Source organism: Pelophylax lessonae (assembly GCF_965119305.1).
Source record: "Pelophylax lessonae genome assembly, chromosome: 4".
Lineage (NCBI taxonomy): Eukaryota > Metazoa > Chordata > Amphibia > Anura > Ranidae > Pelophylax > Pelophylax lessonae.
The window spans coordinates 125106707-125125507 of record NC_138771.1 but is presented as its reverse complement, the minus strand read 5'-3'; the positions used below and the strand labels follow the sequence as shown (position 1 = coordinate 125125507).

Here is an 18801-nt window from a genome sequence, read left to right as displayed (position 1 = left end):
GCTAAAGGACATTATTCAGAGAATGTACAATTCGATTTTTACCTGCATAACCAGTTTAAGCTGAGTGGTCAGTTCTAGCATTGTCTTTATGTGCTATTTATCATAGCTATGGTAATTTGTAGCTCTCATTGACTTTCTTTGCTGAAAATACCAGTCATTATGGTGCATAACAAATATTATAGCTTAGTGAATTGAGTAAATGTTTTGCTCAAGTACCTCCTGGTTTACGAGATGTCAGTAATAGACTTTAAACCAAGGCTACCTACAGCACTTGCTAAATGATAATTCAACAACTGAAAAATGCAGTATAAATTAATAAATATCATGTGACTTGTTCAAATCATAATGGAGGTGATGTGTGCAATAAATAAATAATTACTGCAATATGAAATCAATATATATACATCAGCTTAATCAAATGGGCTGAGAATAAATTAATCAATACAATATTGCAATGTAATAAATAATAAATAGTGATGAATAATTAATATTGTATACTGTAGTGCCTGAATATAAGTGCAAGTGTCCCAAATGGGTTAATTCAAGTCCATAAAAGTGACTGTAGTGACCAAAGTTCAAAAAAATGTTCCTTGTGCAAATTTGCTCATCCTATATAATCAAGGTGCTCAGTGTGGATCTTATCCAATCTGCCTTGTGACATGTATGTGGCACAGGTTCCTCTCCACCGTGGTATGGATAAAGTTGGGTCATTATGGCCCATGGCTAAATGGCATCCCTAATAGTCAGTTCCTATGTTTAAAGAGGAACTGTACCCTTAGAGAGGATTTCCTGAAAGAAGCAGATGTCATTAGATCCAGGTTTCTGATTTTCACTCAACTAAAAGGGTTTTATCCGTGTAGGAGATGTGCTGTATGCTCTATTAACGCTCTTAGAAACAGGAAACACACTACCTTTCAATCAAACGTTACTTCAAAAGTTTACGATATTGATGCCCTCCTGACATGTACCACCAACAACGTGGTTTATGTTATCACGTGCCCTTGCGGCCTACATTATATTGTCTGCACTGTGTGTGCCTTTCATGTACGCATGAAAGAGCACATCGCAAACATCAAAAAGGGCTTTCCAAAGCATAATTTGTCAAAACATTATAACCAGTGCCATGGGAGGAACCCGGCTGGAACCTCCTTCATGGCCATTGAGCAATATTGTCCTCATTGGAGGGGAGATAATATTAGGAGAAGCATTTCCCGTTTAGAAATTAAATGGATTTATCAGTTTAAATCATATAGACCTTTTGACCTAAACGTTGACTAGGACGTTAATTCTTTTATTAGCAATAGTTAATTTGTATATGTGTTTATTTTATTTTGTAGTGGTGTGGTTGTGTTTCTTGGCAGTCTTGTGGCCGACCCCAGGGAATGGAGAGCACCAGCGTTAGTTCAGTCTTTTTCTATATATTGTTCTTTATATTTGGCATTTTTTTACATTTTATTAATATATATATTTTTTATAATAATTTTTTATGTGTGTTTAAGCTCACATAATAAGTGGGATGCTGGCACACATAATTATATGATGTGTGTTAGAATGCACATATGTATTTAATTGATTTTCTTGTCATTTTGGGAAATCAATTCATGTTTATACAAGATACGCTATTACATGGCAATTTTGTATTTGATTTTTACTGTTTACCATTTGTTTTTCCTATTAATCTGGATTGTGTGTTTTAGTCCCTTTAAATGCATCTATCTCATAGACTCCCCCCTCCCCCCCCCCGTTTCGTGGCACCGAGTGGTAGTCCTTGATGCCTGATGGGTTGCAGGCATTGTTTGCCTTGCTGTGGGAGGGATAAAGATGGATCTTGTAGCTTTATGTGATCCACGGTACACTAAGATGCGGCTTCCAGGTCCTCTGTTTACCACGGGTGGAACGCATATGGCGTCCGTATGGAACTCAATGACGCGTCTTCTGGTTTGCTGTTCGGAAAGTAACGGCCCTGAAGCGCGAACGGAGCGGGTGTTTTTACACTGCTCCCAACACAGTGTCACCTCGTTTTTCGGTTTAATTATCAGGGACTGCTATGTGTGTCAATATGGATGCCCTGTATTAACGTATTTTGCTTCTTCCTGCTAAAAACTTCCGACCTTTGACCTCCACCCATTTCCGGCCATAGCCCTTATATATGATGGGTTTGCGTCGTGTGGCCTCGCCCCTGATGACGTCAGATATAGCGAAACGCGTTGGATGGAGGTGAGCCACACGACGCTGGTGCTGTGTATCATAGGAAGTCGGCCATTTTTCTGGTTGGAAACAATTCCACATCACATCTATACCATGTTATCATGCTCTGTCTGCTTTAAGGAAATATATCTGTGAGATCCATCAACTGAACATTCTGGCTTATGCTATGTTGAAGGCGCAGTTACCCATTTACATCTGGTAAGAGGCTGTCTATGTGGTTTCTTTTGGTGGTGGATCTACTGGACCTTTCCCACAAAATCTATTTTGTCTTTTATATGAACAAGCGCTGTAGGTAGCCTTGGTTTAAAGGCTATTACTGACATCTCGTAATTCTTACTCTATAGCTGCTGCTTTTAAATTTCATAATTTTCAAATCACCTTCATATATTAATATATACCATCTGGCGCGGGGAATATACCCTTGGTATATTTTGTAAACACCTCCTGGTTTAGCTTTTCTTTTATGAAGTACCCCTTGCCATATGTTTTATAACCTTATGCTTCTATTTTTTAATGACTGCTAAAAAATTATTTTTTTAGGGGTTAATAACATGCCTAGAATACATGAAATGCACATACAATTTTTAGGGAAATTGTTGAAATAAATTATTTTTTAACAGGGTCGCTTTAAACTCAAATTCTTCATCCTTTACTTTGTAGTGTAGATCTAAATGCAATTTGTTGTTTAAAGAGAGTGGAGTGGAATGGTTGATAAAGCACTATGTTTTCATGTACTTTATTGTGATTTTCACACCTATATTTTATTGGCTAGCAACTTGAGGCCTCAATTTCTCAGTTAGAAAAGGAGAAAGGTTGGCTGGAAGTATCTCGTTTTGAAGATAAGAAACAACGAGGAGAACTGCAAGACAGGTGAGTTTTTCATTAAAACTGTATGTTCAGCATCTTTTTGTATATTATACTAACTTACAAAGTTATATTTTTTATATTATGAAATGATATTATAAAGATATAGATAGGATAATTATATTTAGCCATATTTTTGAAACTGGCCTGATCATTTAAAAATGTATACTACATACCATATATAACAAACACATCGTTGCTGGAGGTCAGAATACAGTGAACAATTCAGAATCTAGAGATTCTTTAGCAGTGCACTGAACTGCATTAAAATGTTTTGGTGTTTGGAATTTGTGAACATGTTTATTCAGGTTAATCCAGTAAAAATTCTTAATGTAGCATTTACAGTACATTTTAGGTATCAGTGCTAAATTTGACATTGTTTTATGACAAATATTTTTATTGCCAGGATTATTAATTTGGAGATGGAAGTAATGTTGGCAAAATCTAGCTTAGAAAATTTCAACTACTCCAATGAGCTCATGAATCAGAAAACCTCAATGGTAAGATTTTTTTAAAAAAATCCAGATACCGATTTTATCATTTTTTTTTGCATAGACACAGTGTAGCAATGTCTCCTGAACTTGTCCACAGCAATGGGCTGAGCTAACTTTTTGGACTGCTTTAAGCTATTGGCCATGTATCCAGAGCATAGGAGCAGTAAAGTGGGCACCTAATCCACAAATGTATTTTCCTACATGTTTATTAAAACTTTGTGTATGAAAGAGACCAAAAAGGCTGACAACATATTTGTGCGAGTGTGTGTGTATAACCTGTTCAATCATCGCTCATGCAGGGACACATGGAAGGGCCATCAGTGGCCAGTGACACACAGGACATTTCGTTTAAAAAAAATGGGAGGCTGCCACAACCCAAAATATACTATCTTACACCAGCAAAAAATCAGCGAATCACTAGTTACTACAATGAAATGTCTTAAAGCTAGCCTTGGAACTGGGTATGGTGGGTGTGAAATCTGGAGAGATCTATTCTGGAGAATTAATAGAAGAATATCTGGCATGACACACAGGGGTTGATTTACTAAAACCAGAGAGTAAAAAATCTAATGCAGATGTCCATGGATGCATGGTTGCCAATCAGCTTCTAACTTCAGCTTATTCAATTAAGCTTTGACAAAAAAGAAAAACAGGAAGCTGATTGATTTCTATGCAGAGCTGCACTAAATTTTGCACTCTCCAGTTTTAGTAAATCAACCCTACAGTGCAAACAGCCACATGCAGTGCAAGCATTGCTCAGGTATGCAAGTGTAGGACTACCACAGTGAAATGCCCATTTTTTAGTTAATGGGGAAAACACCACTCTTTGTTATTGGAAAGGCAATCCAGGATAACAATTATCTGGCATAAAAGTACAAGCAGCAGCTTTTCAGTTTAAGAGATAATGATCTAGCAATATAGAGAGTAACATCCTACTTTCTTAGGATATTAAAGAAAAAAACACAATAGTTTTTCTAAATTTAAAGACAGCAACTACAAATACTGTAGCTGCTGACTTTAATAAGCAGGTACTTACCAGCCCAGGGATCCAGCATTGTCTTGACCCAGGCCAGTTCTTTGCTGGTCTTTGGGTTACAAGCGCCATTATGTTGACTGTGGGAATCTGGCGGACTCCCGACTGTTGTCAAGCCACTGTACTTCCACCAGTCCTGCAGTCTTCTTGGACCTGTGACAGGTCCCAGATGGTTGTGGGGAGGGGGAGGGGGAGGGGGAGGGGGGGGAGGGGAACTAGGCAAGAAAAGCAGAAGTGGGAACTATCATAAAAAGGTAAATGTACTAAAAAAAAAAAAAAAAAAAACAACTTCCAGTAGTGGTAGAGGAGGGGTGAGATAAGCAAAACTTACACTTTTTAGTGAAGTTCTGCTTAAAGTTAAACTAGGCTGTACCAGCAGGTACAAAGGTATGGCCACTAAAGGGAGCTGGTCCTCTTGTAACTAGTCCTTCTGTATGTGGCAGTATACCCACAGATTATGAATATACAATGCGGTTTCCCTCAATGAACATTTCCTGCATCAAAATAATTATTGACATATTATTACAAAGAAATTGCATGCATTGCACACACTACAGTATATTCTAAACAAAAGCATTATTCAGTACCTTATAGTTTTCAGTACTTTAAAGGATATCACCAGATGACCGAAGCTGGTCATGATTTTAATATTATTTGTATTGAGATTTATTCACAATTTAATACACAGATTGGGTCATGAGATTTAGTCTATCTACAATTAAGGAATAAGTTAAAGCTTAATCTGTGTAGGGAAATGAAGAGGTGAATCGGGAATTGAAGACAGCCAGGGAAAATCTAATTTACTTTCGAAATCGAGTCAAAATCCTTGAGGCAGAGAAGAACCAAGCTGTGGAAGAGCTAAGAAAACGCAGAGAGGTAAACAGATATTCTAATGCATGTTACTGCTTACATACTATCATGAGCACCTTAAAGTGGATGTACACCCTCACATATACCCAGTGAAGTGAACAGCCTCAGATGATACACAGAGAGGAGACAAATATTCCTACATAGTTTTTCCTTGTATATCTACTGTCTTCAGCTTTTTTATACTCTTAAGAAAGTGCACATCGTGTTACAAATTTTTCTTCCTATTTCACCAGTGGGAGGGGAGTCTAGTTATACACTGTGTGAGCTGATTTGAGGAAAGCCCCCTCCACATAGGCAGAGGAACGAAGAAACTTGCAGAGCTGTGCTGTGAATAGACAAGATCTCTGCTCATCTGTCTCTAAGTCCTTTCCCCAACACTCATTTTCAGCTGCTTTTATCTCCTGTGTCGGAGAGGTTGTCAGAGGTTATCACTCTGATAACAAAGGAATGGAGCAGCAGAAAGACACAGGACTAAGAGCCTTGGAGAGAGATAAGTAAACACTAAAGATTTATGTGTCCAGGTCAAATTTCATGAATGAGTTTTACATCCACTTTTAATTTCCTATTTAAAATTTAAGCAGACCCTATATTTTATCCACAGTGACTATTGAAGACATGAGCAAGACAAATCAACTGCAGAAGGGTGCATATTGTGATTTTAGTTTACATTGGCATAGACAAGTAAATATATCCACCACAGACAGAATCTAATTGGAATGGTAACTGAAATATTGCTGCAATTCATTTATTGCACTCTTTTATTGATAGTCCCTTTACTGGATGTTGTTGGGGAAAAACGAGAGTGCTCGGATTTAGGACTCCTTTCTATACTTATTGTAAAAGAGGAATATAGGAAAGAAAATGGAGTCCATCCTGCATAGTGATTAAGTATTCAAAATAATAATATAGAAGGTTAAATAGTTTAGAAGTGATAAATGGTGGTGTTATATTTCAAATAAAATGCTTACTTTGAATTTAGTATTCAAACTAAAGAACAAATATGGCTGCCAGGCCTGAAAGGGTTCTGTTCTAGGTGGTGGATGGGCTCAATGTTTGGCATACCTTTGCCATTTAGTCTGAAAGTGTTCACCTCCCTTCCCTGGGGAACACACACTGTGTTTAGCTCCCTGGAGAACTGGCTACCTGACCATAGAAGCATAGGCACCAAGTGCAAAGCTGTCAAATCACCCAGGAAACTCACCCACTTTTGAGGATCCTCTCTCAGGTCTTAAGACATTGAAGCAAAGCTTTCAAATCTCAGGAGGGTGATTTGCATCAACAGACTGCATGGGATAGGAGGTGATGTCACCAGACGGGAGGGGGAAGTGGGTGGAGCCGAATATCTACCAGGTGCCAGAAACTTCAAGCTCCGTCTTTGTCTCTTCTCCTCTCTGCATGTTCCTGTAGAGGGGAAGGGTGGGTTGCTGAGACAGAAGGAGCAGTGGTGGAGTATGGAGGAGTATGCTGTTGTAGGGCAGAGTTGCTGGGTGGTAGAAAGGTGCAATGTATGGAGTGTGGGGTTTCAGTGTCAGGGAGGTTCAAAGACAGGGATGAAAGGGATGCTGGGTGGCAAGGAGGTGTGGAGTGCCAGGTCGACTGGGTTCTTCATAGACCTGAATACAAGAGCTATCTACCTGTACGTCAGCAGAAAAGCTTATGTGACTGAGCACCATTCAATGTTGTGCAGGCTCCTGAATGCAATGTCTGCTAAAGCAACTGCAAATGAGTTTAGTTGGCTTGGGGACATTAGAATTAGGTTATCTAAAAGTAGGCCCACTTCAGACCTATGCTTTGTGGTAATGTATGTTTTACATCACATTGCCTCAAGCGATGGCCACATATGGCACTCCTTGTGGTGTGTAAGTACTGGTGCTGTTTCTTTAGAATGGCAACAAAATCCATAAGTACATTAGGTGACAATAAACCTGCACTGCAGAGCACATGCCATGCATTGTTGTTAAAAAAAAAGGTGCAGATCTGTTTTTTTTTTCCTAGATTGGCCATGCATTGGCAGCCAATTCTTAATGAACTGACTGCCTGGGTGCAAGAAATTTTGATGTGCAAAATACTGCAACACTAATGTGTATGCAGTAATGCACTGCATTGCATTGACATGGTGTGAAAAGGACCTTAATATTTTGATCAGCTCTGTGGCGTGCATAACCTGCAAATAGGTTGTTAGTGATAGCTGATGGGTATCTGCAGAGGTCACTGAAGATTAAAGGAGATCATCATCACTTTCAGTAAAGCCGAGTCTGCTCTGAGGGTAGTATAGTATGAACAATGTGATGCTACTATCCGCCAGATCTCGGCCCCATTTTTGCTCATCCCAAAGACACTATCACACATGCAGGTATCACTGACATTTAAAAGTTGACTAGTTCCTTGAAAAACAGCAGAAACCAGCAAAAAGCACATCCAGTGTCCAGGCAGCAGGTGAGTTTGAGTTGCAATGAGACACAGCCTTCTAATTTCTCAGCCCATCAGCTCATAAAACCAGTCTCACCACTGGACCCCCATCTCCACCCTAATCCCCACTCTCATTACTTCACTTCTTCTTCTGCATGCCCCCACTTCACTTTCCATTGCACTGAGGGTCATCACCACTGTACAATGTGCATTTTTGTGCTCGCCCCCACTGCAGAAATGCTCTCCATCGTATAAAGTCCATTTTACATTTATTTCTGTAAAGCAGAAAGCCCCCTTTAAAAAAATAGAATTTTGTTATTATGGTGTTTTCAGTATGTCCACGTACGTTGGCATACATTTGTATTTCACCTTACAATATTGTGTTGCTAATTATTTCTGGTGTTTTGTGAAAATGACCATTGCTTATTTCATACTTAACTTTTAGTACTGTGAGTTTGCCACTGATGCTTTTTTTTGGTACAGAGCTTCTAATGGTGAGAGCTATGCACTACTCTAAGCCCTCCTTACACTATCCTTCCTATCAACCCAGATAGTAATGTGCCGCTAGCACTAAAACTTCCAAATGTAAACTTAAAGCATTTGTTACCCCAACATTTAATATTCCTGATATGTGCCTGCTGTACCATGTACTTGTATGAGAAAGTATCCTGTTCTCTTTGTATTGCTTCCTTTATGTGAAATCTCTGGTGTTCCTGTCAGTCCCTCTGCTTCCCTATTAAAAACTGACCACACTAACCAGGATAGCTCACCGTGGTCAGTTCTCTAGGTAGCTCTAGTGTGCTCTCCTCCAATGATCAGACTTGTCCTGACACGCCATTGCTGCACAGCCGATCACTGGGAAGCTCGGTATGTTGCTGGTTCTCTTCCCCCCAGCTCTTATGCAGCTGAGAACAGAGGGAATGTGATCACATACTTTGTATAATGTATTTTTATATCTATACAAAAACGTTTTGCCTTTCATTTCTATTTTAAACTGAATGGGTTGTTTTACAAGGCAATCATTTACAATCACTTTAACCTTTTTGTTTGCAAATTCACCTGCCAGAATCCTGACACTTGAATCCACTGTGTCTAGTTAATGTGTCATTAATCAGTGATAATATCTATTATTTATACATACATGCTGTATTACAGAAATGCATTTTTCATTTTTTTGGCCACTGGGCAGATTTAAAAAACACATTGTGCTAAAAAACAATGAACAAAATGATATGAAACAACCTGGTAATCTCTAAGTGAAGTGACTGCATGGTGTTCAGAAAATCCACCTGTGCTGTCAAAGGTTTAATAGTTCAATCTCACTATTGCTGTTTCTCACTATTGCTGTTTAAAGGGGAGTCATTTGGCTCTCAGCCAAACAAATGAAGCAAACCAGAGGGTGACTGACACTCTTAGGACACATCAGAACCTACAAGAAGAGCTTTCTGACCTTCAACTGAACTTCAACAACATTAATCTGGTATGGATACTGGAGATACTGGACTAAGAGTATTGAATGTTGTCATGTGACCCCAATCTGTGTTTTCCAATGTTGTGAAGCTCTTGTTTTTAACAGGAGAAAGAGCTTCTGTCTTCAAAAGTACTGAGGTTAGAAGAAAAGGTTTCAGATCTGACCCTAAGGCTTAAAATTGCTCAGTCTGACAAAGAGAGATATATGCAGGTAAGCATGGTAGCCGTTTGGAATAGATGTGTTGCCTTTTTTTCTTCATACTTACTGATTTGTAAATGACCATGTGTACAGGAGAAACTTGAGCTCCACCGACGCACACAGGAGCTGTCTCTAGAACTAGAGAGGTCTCAGAGAGGACGTGAAGGGTTTAATGACCAGGTCAGTGATCTCCATATTGAACTCGTTGGTGCAAAGGCCCAAGCTAACCGACAAGATCAAGAAAAGGTGCAAATGAAGGAAGAACTGGTGATGCTGAAACAAGTAAGACCTTTTAAACACTTTCCTATATACATTTAGTACTCTTTCCTCATTACCAGAGTTTACTTTTTTTTAAAGTATATATAAAGTGTTACTAAACCCTCAACAGGAAAATCAGTCTGTATATGCAGTAAAGCATGGTTGTTATACTCCCCATGGAACCTAAGGCGTTAATCCTCTGCATTGTGTAAAAAAGCTGTTTGATCCTGTCTTCTCTTATCCTCCCCTTCTTCAGCAGTCCCCAGACCATCTCCTGATAGAAAAGATTTTTGGGTGGGGGACGGGGGGGGGGGGGGGGGGGACGGGGAGTGCATATGCTCAGTTTGGTGTGTATTTCTAGAGAGTTGTTGTTTTTTTTTTCTTGGGAGAGTGCATGTGATCGGCACAGGGCAAATTAGCACTGTCTGGACAGAGGGTCAGGGTTCCTGCAGCCTCATAGGACAGTCAGTGTAGTATGAAAACTCCTTCTACAAGCTTTAAACAGACACTGATAGGAGTCACAAGACTGCTCTACCTGCTGATGAAAAAAGGTATTTAGTAGTTTATATAAGGGTATTGCTGCGCTTTAGGCAAATAAAAAATCAGAAACAAGTCGAAAAGCAGCTACCACAGATCTCATTTCTAGACATGGATCAATAAAGAATATATATATATATAGAATATAAGTGTAGCGCTAATCAAAATAGTATGGTGTAAGTCCACATATAGGGGAAAGTCCACAAACTGGAAGTGTCCACTCCACTCAAAATTGTGCAAAGGTGAAAAGTCCACAACCACCACCAAGCTAGAAGACATACCTCCTCTTACCAGATGACGTGGACCCTCATTACAAAGGTCATGTCCAGCATTCACATGTATGATCACATCAACACTCCTCCCAGGATGACAGGTGCGATCCCCTCCGTAGAAGCAAATGCCCAGGTTAGATAAAACAAAAGTATCCTCATAGCGTATTATGAAAGTGTATGTTTATTGTACGCAAAAAAATAGTACTGCTTACATGATGGTCGAGTGTTCAAGGCAGAGTGGAAGTTCCCTGTAAGCTGCGGTCCACTTCCATGTATACCGCCAACAAGATGGCCGCCATGTCTCCTTGTGGTGGCTAGCATCGCCGTAGGCTCCTTCAAGGGGTGACAACGTCAGCCTATGATGAAACGCGTCGGGAGGAGCCTAAGGCGACACTAGCCACCACGAGGAGACACGGCGGCCATCTTGTTGGCGGTATACACGGAAGCGGACCGCAGCTTACAGGGAACTTCCACTCTGCCTTGAACACTCGACCATCATGTAAGCAGTACTATTTTTTTTGCGTACAATAAACATACACTTACATAATACGCTATGAGGATACTTTTGTTTTATCTAACCTGGGCATTTGCTTCTACGGAGGGGCTCGCACCTGTCATCCTGGGAGGAGTGTTGATGTGATCATACATGTGAATGCTGGACATGACCTTTGTAATGAGGGTCCATGTCATCTGGTAAGAGGCGGTGTGTCTTCCAGCTTGGTGGTGGTTGTGGACTTTTCACCTTTGCACAATTTTGAGTGGAGTGGACACTTCCAGTTTGTGGACTTTCTCCTATTTAGTAGTTTATATTTACTAAAATATTTGCATTTCCATGTTCTGAATACTGGGGGAGACCAGATATAGTGAATGCAGGGTACTTGGTTTAGTAACACTTTAACATACCATTACTATTATTTGTTATATACACATTATAGTATTGCCCTCTGTTTTGGCAGGTCAATGAGAAATTGACAGAGGAGTTAGGGCAAACACAACAAACTTTGCAGAATACTCTGGAGCAATTGCACCAGACCCAGGCAGAGCACAAGATTGTCGGCAATCTCTCTGCCGCACTGGAAGCTGAACGCAAACAACTCCTAGAAGAGAAGCAGCTTCTAATGGCTGCTGTGGAAAATGATGAAGAAAGCCAAAGCGTCCAGGACCTCAGGTAAACAGTTGTGTCCCATTAGTTTGCAACCTCTAACAATCCTTTTTTTTGTTTCGTATATTTTCTTTCACTTTTTTTTTATTACTGTGACATTTATGGACACATTTAGCTGCTTACAGTTTATTGTTAGGCTCAGTTCACACTGCTGCGATGGCAAAGTCGTTCGACTTTGCCAGCGACTTTTCCCTGTTAATTCCTTCTGTCTTGATCCGACTTGGATGCTATTTAGGAGCTTGTACAAGGGCTGAAATCCCACCCAAGTCAGACCAAAATAGTGCAGTAACCGTTTCTAAACTAGGAACGACTTGTGTAGTATCAGTTAAGATGGCTCTCATAGGGAAACATTGAATCTGACATGTCATGTGACCTGGAGTCTCACAAGTCAGATCCCATGTCATAGCAGTTTGAACTGAGCCCAAAATCTTATCAATTTAACCTGTCCTGTTATTTATACTAATTGGGGCTCTCTGGTGCAGCATGCTATGCTTGTTTCAGAATTCTCTGCAGTTGATCATGGACTCCAGCTGCTCCTTGGTGGAGCATTTGTAAAACAAATGAAATGCAATAATGCAATAACAAGATTTTTTTAGGGTCAGTAAAAGAAACTCCCTCTAGTCTGGCATGCTTGTAATTGTCAACTATCATGGGGACATCAATGCAGTATAAGAAGGCTGTTCAAAATAAAGCTGGCCACACATGGCTAGGCGTTTCTTTGAACGCTTGCATGAAAATTATGATAAATAGTTCATCAGAACATTTTTTCCCATCATTGAGTAAACAAATTTAATTTGAAAGCTCTTAAAATTTTGGCTAGACCTGCTATTTGAACTGAATCCCAGACCTAATAAACAGGTTTCATTAAAATATGTACAACATTTTGCAAACAAAAAACACATTTATAGTTAGGATTTCATTTGTTTGGAAAAAAGTTACCAAAATGAACTTTGCCCATAATGACCCCACTAACGATTGGATAATCAAATGGTCTCAAAAATTAGCATTTTTGCACAGAATTCTACTGATATATGGCAAGCTTTAATGCCGGTTCACACTACTCCGACTTGTCAAGCGACTCGGTCGCCTGACAAGTCGTGCTCCATTCTGTGCAATGGGAACCGTTCTAATAGGAGCGACTCAAGTCGCTCCGACTTAGAAAAAGGTTCCTGCACTACTTTTGGCCGAAGTCGGAGCGACTTGCATTGACTTCCATTATGTGAATTCAGTGCAAGCCGCGCCGAAGTCGCGGTGCACGGCGACTTATTCAAGTCGCCCCGAAGTCGTGTCGCCATAGTGTGAACCGACTCTTAGTGTGAGCAGATTCTCTTCTTTGTGTCTTTCAAGATAATGAAACTTAATATCATTGCTCTGACCACAAAGAGAATCCTTATGTCCAAATTGTGCCTTTGCGGTAATTCAGAATTTACCTTTAGCCCATGTCTGTAGGTGAGGACGTACAACATAGGTCGACCAAGAAAAAGCTTTCTCAAAAAAAATATCTTTTGCCTTCCCACCACAGGGCAGACCAACGTCTACCAGATGAATTTTCTTCAAAAATGTATTGAGTTAAAAGTTGGTAGCAACACAAATAATAAGGATTGCACTTGTAAAGCGGTATTAAACCCAAAAGCAAATGTTTATTATATTGCAGCTTACCAATTCTTAGATATAATGGCTGCATTCTTTTTTTCTTTTTATGGCTTTCTTTCTTCAATTTTCATCTGATGATCCAGCCAGTAAAGCTTTAGCTGGAGTTCGGCTTCAATTTGTTAGTGTCTAAATCTGCTACATCATCCAACACTCCACTCCCTCCAGACTGACAATGATGCTGTCCAAAGGTGCCCCGTGTACCCCTTCCTCCAGACTGGGGATCACTCTAAAACAGGAGGTGTGTTACTGTCCAGATCACCAGGTGAAAACAGAGGGGAAAAAAGCCTAAAAAAAGAAAACAAATGGAGGCACCACATCTAATGATTAATACAGGGAGTGCAGAATTATTAGGCAAATTAGTATTTTTGAGGGTTAATTTTATTATTGAACAACAACCATGTTCTCAATGAACCCAAAAAACTCATTAATATCAAAGCTGACTATTTTTGGAAGTAGTTTTTAGTTTGTTTTTAGTTTTAGCTATTTTAGGGGGATATCTGTGTGTGCAGGTGACTATTACTGTGCATAATTATTAAGCAACTTAACAAAAATCAAATATACAGTATACCCATTTCAATTATTTTTTTTACCAGTGAAACCAATATAACATCTCAACATTCACAAATATACATTTCTGACATTCAAAAACAAAACAAAAACAAATCAGTGACCAATATAGCCACCTTTCTTTGCAAGGACACTCAAAAGCCTGCCATCCATGGATTCTGTCAGTGTTTTGATCTGTTCACCATCAACATTGCGTGCAGCAGCAACCACAGCCTCCCAGACACTGTTCAGAGAGGTGTACTGTTTTCCCTCCTTGTAAATCTCACATTTGATGATGGACCATGGGGTTCAGATCAGGTGAACAAGGAGGCCATGTCATTAGCTTTTATTCTTTTATACCCTTTCTTGCCAGCCACGCTGTGGAGTACTTGGACACGTAAGATGGAGCATTGTCCTGCATGAAAATCATGTTTTTCTTGAAGGATGCAGACTTCTTCCTGTACCACTGCTTGAAGAAGGTGTCTTCCAGAAACTGGCAGTAGGACTGGGAGTTGAGCTTGACTCCATCCTCAACCCGAAAAGGCCCCACAAGCTCATCTTTGATGATACCAGCCCAAACCAGTACTCCACCTCCACCTTGCTGGCAGCTGAGTCGGACTGGAGCTCTCTGCCCTTTACCAATCCAGCCACGGGCCCATCCATCTGGCCCATCAAGACTCACTCTCATTTCATCAGTCCATAAAACCTTTGAAAAATCAGTCTTGAGATATTTCTTGGCCCAGTCTTGACGTTTCAGCTTGTGTGTCTTGTTCAGTGGTGGTCGTCTTTCAGCATTTCTTACCTTGGCCATGTCTCTGAGTATTGCACACCTTGTGCTTTTGGGCACTCCAGTGATGTTGCAGCTCTGAAATATGGCCAAACTGGTGGTAAGTGGCATCTTGGCAGCTGCACGCTTGACTTTTCTCAGTTCATGGGCTGTTATTTTGCGCCTTGGTTTTTCCACACGCTTCTTGCGACCCTGTTGACTATTATTAATGAAATGCTTGATTGTTCGATGATCACGCTTCAGAAGCTTTGCAATTTTAAGAGTGCTGCATCCCTCTGCAAGATATCTCACTATTTTTGACTTTTCTGAGCCTGTCAAGTCCTTCTTTTGACCCATTTTGCCCAAGGAAAGGAAGTTGCCTAATAATTATGCACACCTGATATAGGGTGTTGATGTCATTAGACCACACCCCTTCTCATTACAGAGATGCACATCACCTAATATGCTTAATTGGTAGTAGGTTTTCGAGCCTATACAGCTTGGAGTAAGACAACATGCATAAAGAGGATGATGTGGTCAAAATACTCATTTGCCTAATAATTCTGCACTCCCTGTAGGCTGTAATGTAAAACAAAACCCAAAACATTTTTCGTTTTGGGTTTAATACTGCTTTAAAGTGGTTGTAAAGGCGCAACTTTTTTTTTTTAATTCATGCATCCTGTGCATGAAGGTAAAAACCTTCTGTGTCCAGCAGTCTCTCCTAACACTTACCTAAGCCCCCTCTCGATCCAGCGATATCCATGAGTCTCCGGGAACTCGCATTCCTGATTGGCTTTCGGCAGCAGTGGGAGCCATTGGTTCCTGCTGCTGTCAATCACAGAACTGTGGTCAGGAGCGCACCTGCTTGGGTGCCCCCCAGAGAAAGCTGCTTGCTATGGGGGCACCTAACAGGAGGGAGGAGCCAGGAGCACGTGGGACCCGAGAAGAAGATCCAGCGATGTCCACGAGAGCCTTGCCTCTCCAGAGACTCACATTCCTGATTGGTTTTCGGCAGCTGCAAGAGCCATTGGTTCCCACTGCTGTCAATCACAGCCAGTTAGCCAATCAGCAGAAAGAGGGGGTGGGGCCAAGCCAGGGCTCCATGTGTGAATGAAAACACAGAGCCCCGGGTTGGGAGTGTGCCTGCTTGGGTGCCCCCAGAGCAAGCTGCTTGCTAAGGGGGCACCTGGTAGGAGGGAGGAGCTTGGGACCCAGGAAGAGGAGGGTCTGGGCTGCTCTGTGCAAAACCATTGCACAGAGCAGGTAAGAATAACATGTCTGTTATTAAAAAAAAAACTAAATTATATTAAATGAAAAAAAAAAAAAAGGCTTTATTATCACTTTAAGCATATTAGTTACTACACAGTATGTGTGTGATTAGTTGCTATACATTACTAGTTACCTTATTTATACACAGGTAAACCATAGTGGTAATTTATATCCTTATTTGAGTCCTGCAACCACTTCCATATCTTTAGCACTATATTGTAAAGACAGTTGGGAACAGTAATGTTATTTCCTGTATCCTGAACTCTACTGTACTTGTGTTTCATAGCAAGTTAGAAATTCTGCTAATATCTTATAGAGACATTTATGACATTTTTGCTTTGTTACACTGATATCAGTCATGACCAAGGTTTTAAAACCCAGATCTTCCAACCTGGCTTTAAACAACTATATGTAACTTTAGAGCTTCCCAAGAACACCTACAGGAAGAAAGAGACAAGCTGCACACTCGTTGCCGTGAACTGGAGGCAGCTCTGGAACAAGCACATGAACAATTAGGGTCCCAAATCCAAGAGCAGCAGCAGGTCACCCTATATTGGAAGGAAAGATGGCAACAGACAGCAGTAAATTTGAAGAATGTAGAGGAGCTACTGGAGCAAGAAAGAACACAGTATCAGAAAGCTGCAGAAAAGGTGTGGGAATGTTCTGGGAACATATGTTATGATATAATCCTACTAAAATTGTTTTACCATTGTTTTTTTTATTAGGTTAGAACATGATATGTTTTTTAGAATGCAATTAATTTATTAGGACCATTATCTTTTAGGAATATAGTGCTAACAATAAATCTGGTAACGCATTTGGGAATTTGGTTGCTCTGTAGAAATAAATTCAACCTTTGGAAATTCCATTCTACACGGAACATAAATACACTGGATAGTTTTATTAGTGTATTGGTAATGTTTGAGGCATCAGAAAGAAAAAAAAAACCAGTTGTACAGTTGAAATAAAAAATGGGCATTGATTATGAAAGACAGTTAGCTTATTCTATATTAGACTTCTATTGGTAATTTTTTAATCGGGCATTGAGCTATTATTTTAATTTGTCAAATATGTGGGGAATTTATACCATTTGTGAGCCACATTTCAAGTTTGTATTTTTATCAGGATCAAGAACCATTCCAGGTCTTTTGGCTTTTAGTGTGTCTTTCTTAAATGCTCTTCAATAAGTGCTAAACCCCATCTTCTCTTTCCCAACCAAATGTCTCCTAATGGTCCTAGTCACTAAAGAGCAAATGAGTTTGCGCATCCTTTTTTGGCCAGGTTTTGCACACTAACAATTTCTTCAATTTACCCAGTACATTAAATTTTTGCATTTTGATGATATAAGAAGCATTTTTTTTTCAAGTACAAAATGGATGCTCAATAAAAATGTGAATTTTGCAAATTAGCACACACAAGTTCGTTTCAGGTTGTAAAGTGAGCATTTAGCGTGAAATTGAGACAGCTCGGTTTCTCTTGCCAAAAGCTGATGATATTTAGGTGCTAAAACATAGGATGGAACCTTTTTCGGAAGTTTAGAAAGCTTAAATATTTTTCAGGGGGTGTTATAATGTATTTGAGATACAAAGTGGTCTATGCAGCATGGACATACAGTGCATATAAAAAGTCTACACACCCCTGTTAAAATGTCAGGTTTCTGTGATGTGAAAAAAGGAGACAAAGATAAATAATTTCAGAACTTTTTCTATCTTTAATGTGACCAACAAACTGTACAATTCAGTTGAACAACAAACTGAAATCTTTTACGTGGAGGAAAGTAAAAATAAAAAAACTAAAATAATAAAATAATATAGTCTTTTTGGGTAGGAGTCTGTCAGCATGGCACATCTTGACTTGACAATATTTGCCCATTCTTCTTTGCAAAAACACTCCAAATATGTCAGATTGCGAGGGCATCCCCTGTGCACAGCCCTCTTCAGATCACCCCACAGATTTTCAATCAGATTCAGGTCTGGGCTCTGACTAGGCCATTCCAAAACTTAAATCTTTTTCTGCCTAAGCCATTCCTTTGTTGATTTGAATGTATGCTTTGGGTCATTGTCATGCTGAAAGATGAAGTTCCTCATAGTAGAAGCCTGAAGGTTTTGTGCCAATATTGACTGGTATTTGGAACTGTTTAGAACTCCCCCTACACTGACCAAGGCCCCTGTTCCAGCTTAATAAAAACAGCCCCAGAGCATGATGCTGCCACAATGCTTCACTGTGCGTATTAGTGTTTTTTTTTTTGGTGCTGTGCAGTGTTGTTTTTTTTGTTTCATAAAAGTTTATTGCAAAGGAAAGTTGTACAAAGAACGAAAGCACAAGCTAAAGAAATTAAACAAAAACAGTGGAAGAAATCTCAAAAAGCTCTCAAGCAGCTCACTATGGGGTTGATTTACTAAAACAGGAGAGTTGTCAAAGCTTAATTGAACAAGCTGAAGTTAGAAGCTTATGAGCTACCATGTACAGCTGAACCAGATTTTGCACTCTCCAGCTTTAGCAAATCAACCCCTAAATGTCTTAAAATCTCAATTTAAAAGCGTCTAAGGGCTCTTTCACACGGGCGGTCCGATCAGATCCGCCTGTCAGTTTTTTAGGCGGATCTGATCGGATCCTCCATGCAGCTCTATGGGGCAGCGGGTGTCAGCGGAGTTCACCTCCGCTGACACCCGCTGCCATCCGCATCCGATCCTGTGCTGAAATCTGGACGGATGGAAACCCTATTTTTCCATCCGTTCAGTAATCGGAGCGGAGCGGATCTGATGAGAGCGGACAAGCGGTCCGCTCTCCT

At 40.1% G+C, this 18801-nt stretch overlaps 1 protein-coding gene across 2 annotated transcripts in view; it reads left to right on the top strand.

Annotated features, from left to right (window-relative positions):
- The window catches only part of LOC309552066 (uncharacterized protein), a 126820-nt gene that overhangs the window by 29270 nt on the left and 78749 nt on the right, over nt 1-18801 (top strand). For both annotated transcript variants that reach the window (XM_082252834.1, XM_082252833.1), the window contains exons 5-12: nt 2981-3078; nt 3479-3572; nt 5350-5475; nt 9233-9358; nt 9455-9559; nt 9641-9829; nt 11571-11782; nt 16432-16660. In XM_082252834.1, coding sequence (XP_082108960.1) covers nt 2981-3078; nt 3479-3572; nt 5350-5475; nt 9233-9358; nt 9455-9559; nt 9641-9829; nt 11571-11782; nt 16432-16660 — 1179 coding nt within the window. The remainder of the gene's footprint in view (nt 1-2980; nt 3079-3478; nt 3573-5349; nt 5476-9232; nt 9359-9454; nt 9560-9640; nt 9830-11570; nt 11783-16431; nt 16661-18801) is intronic.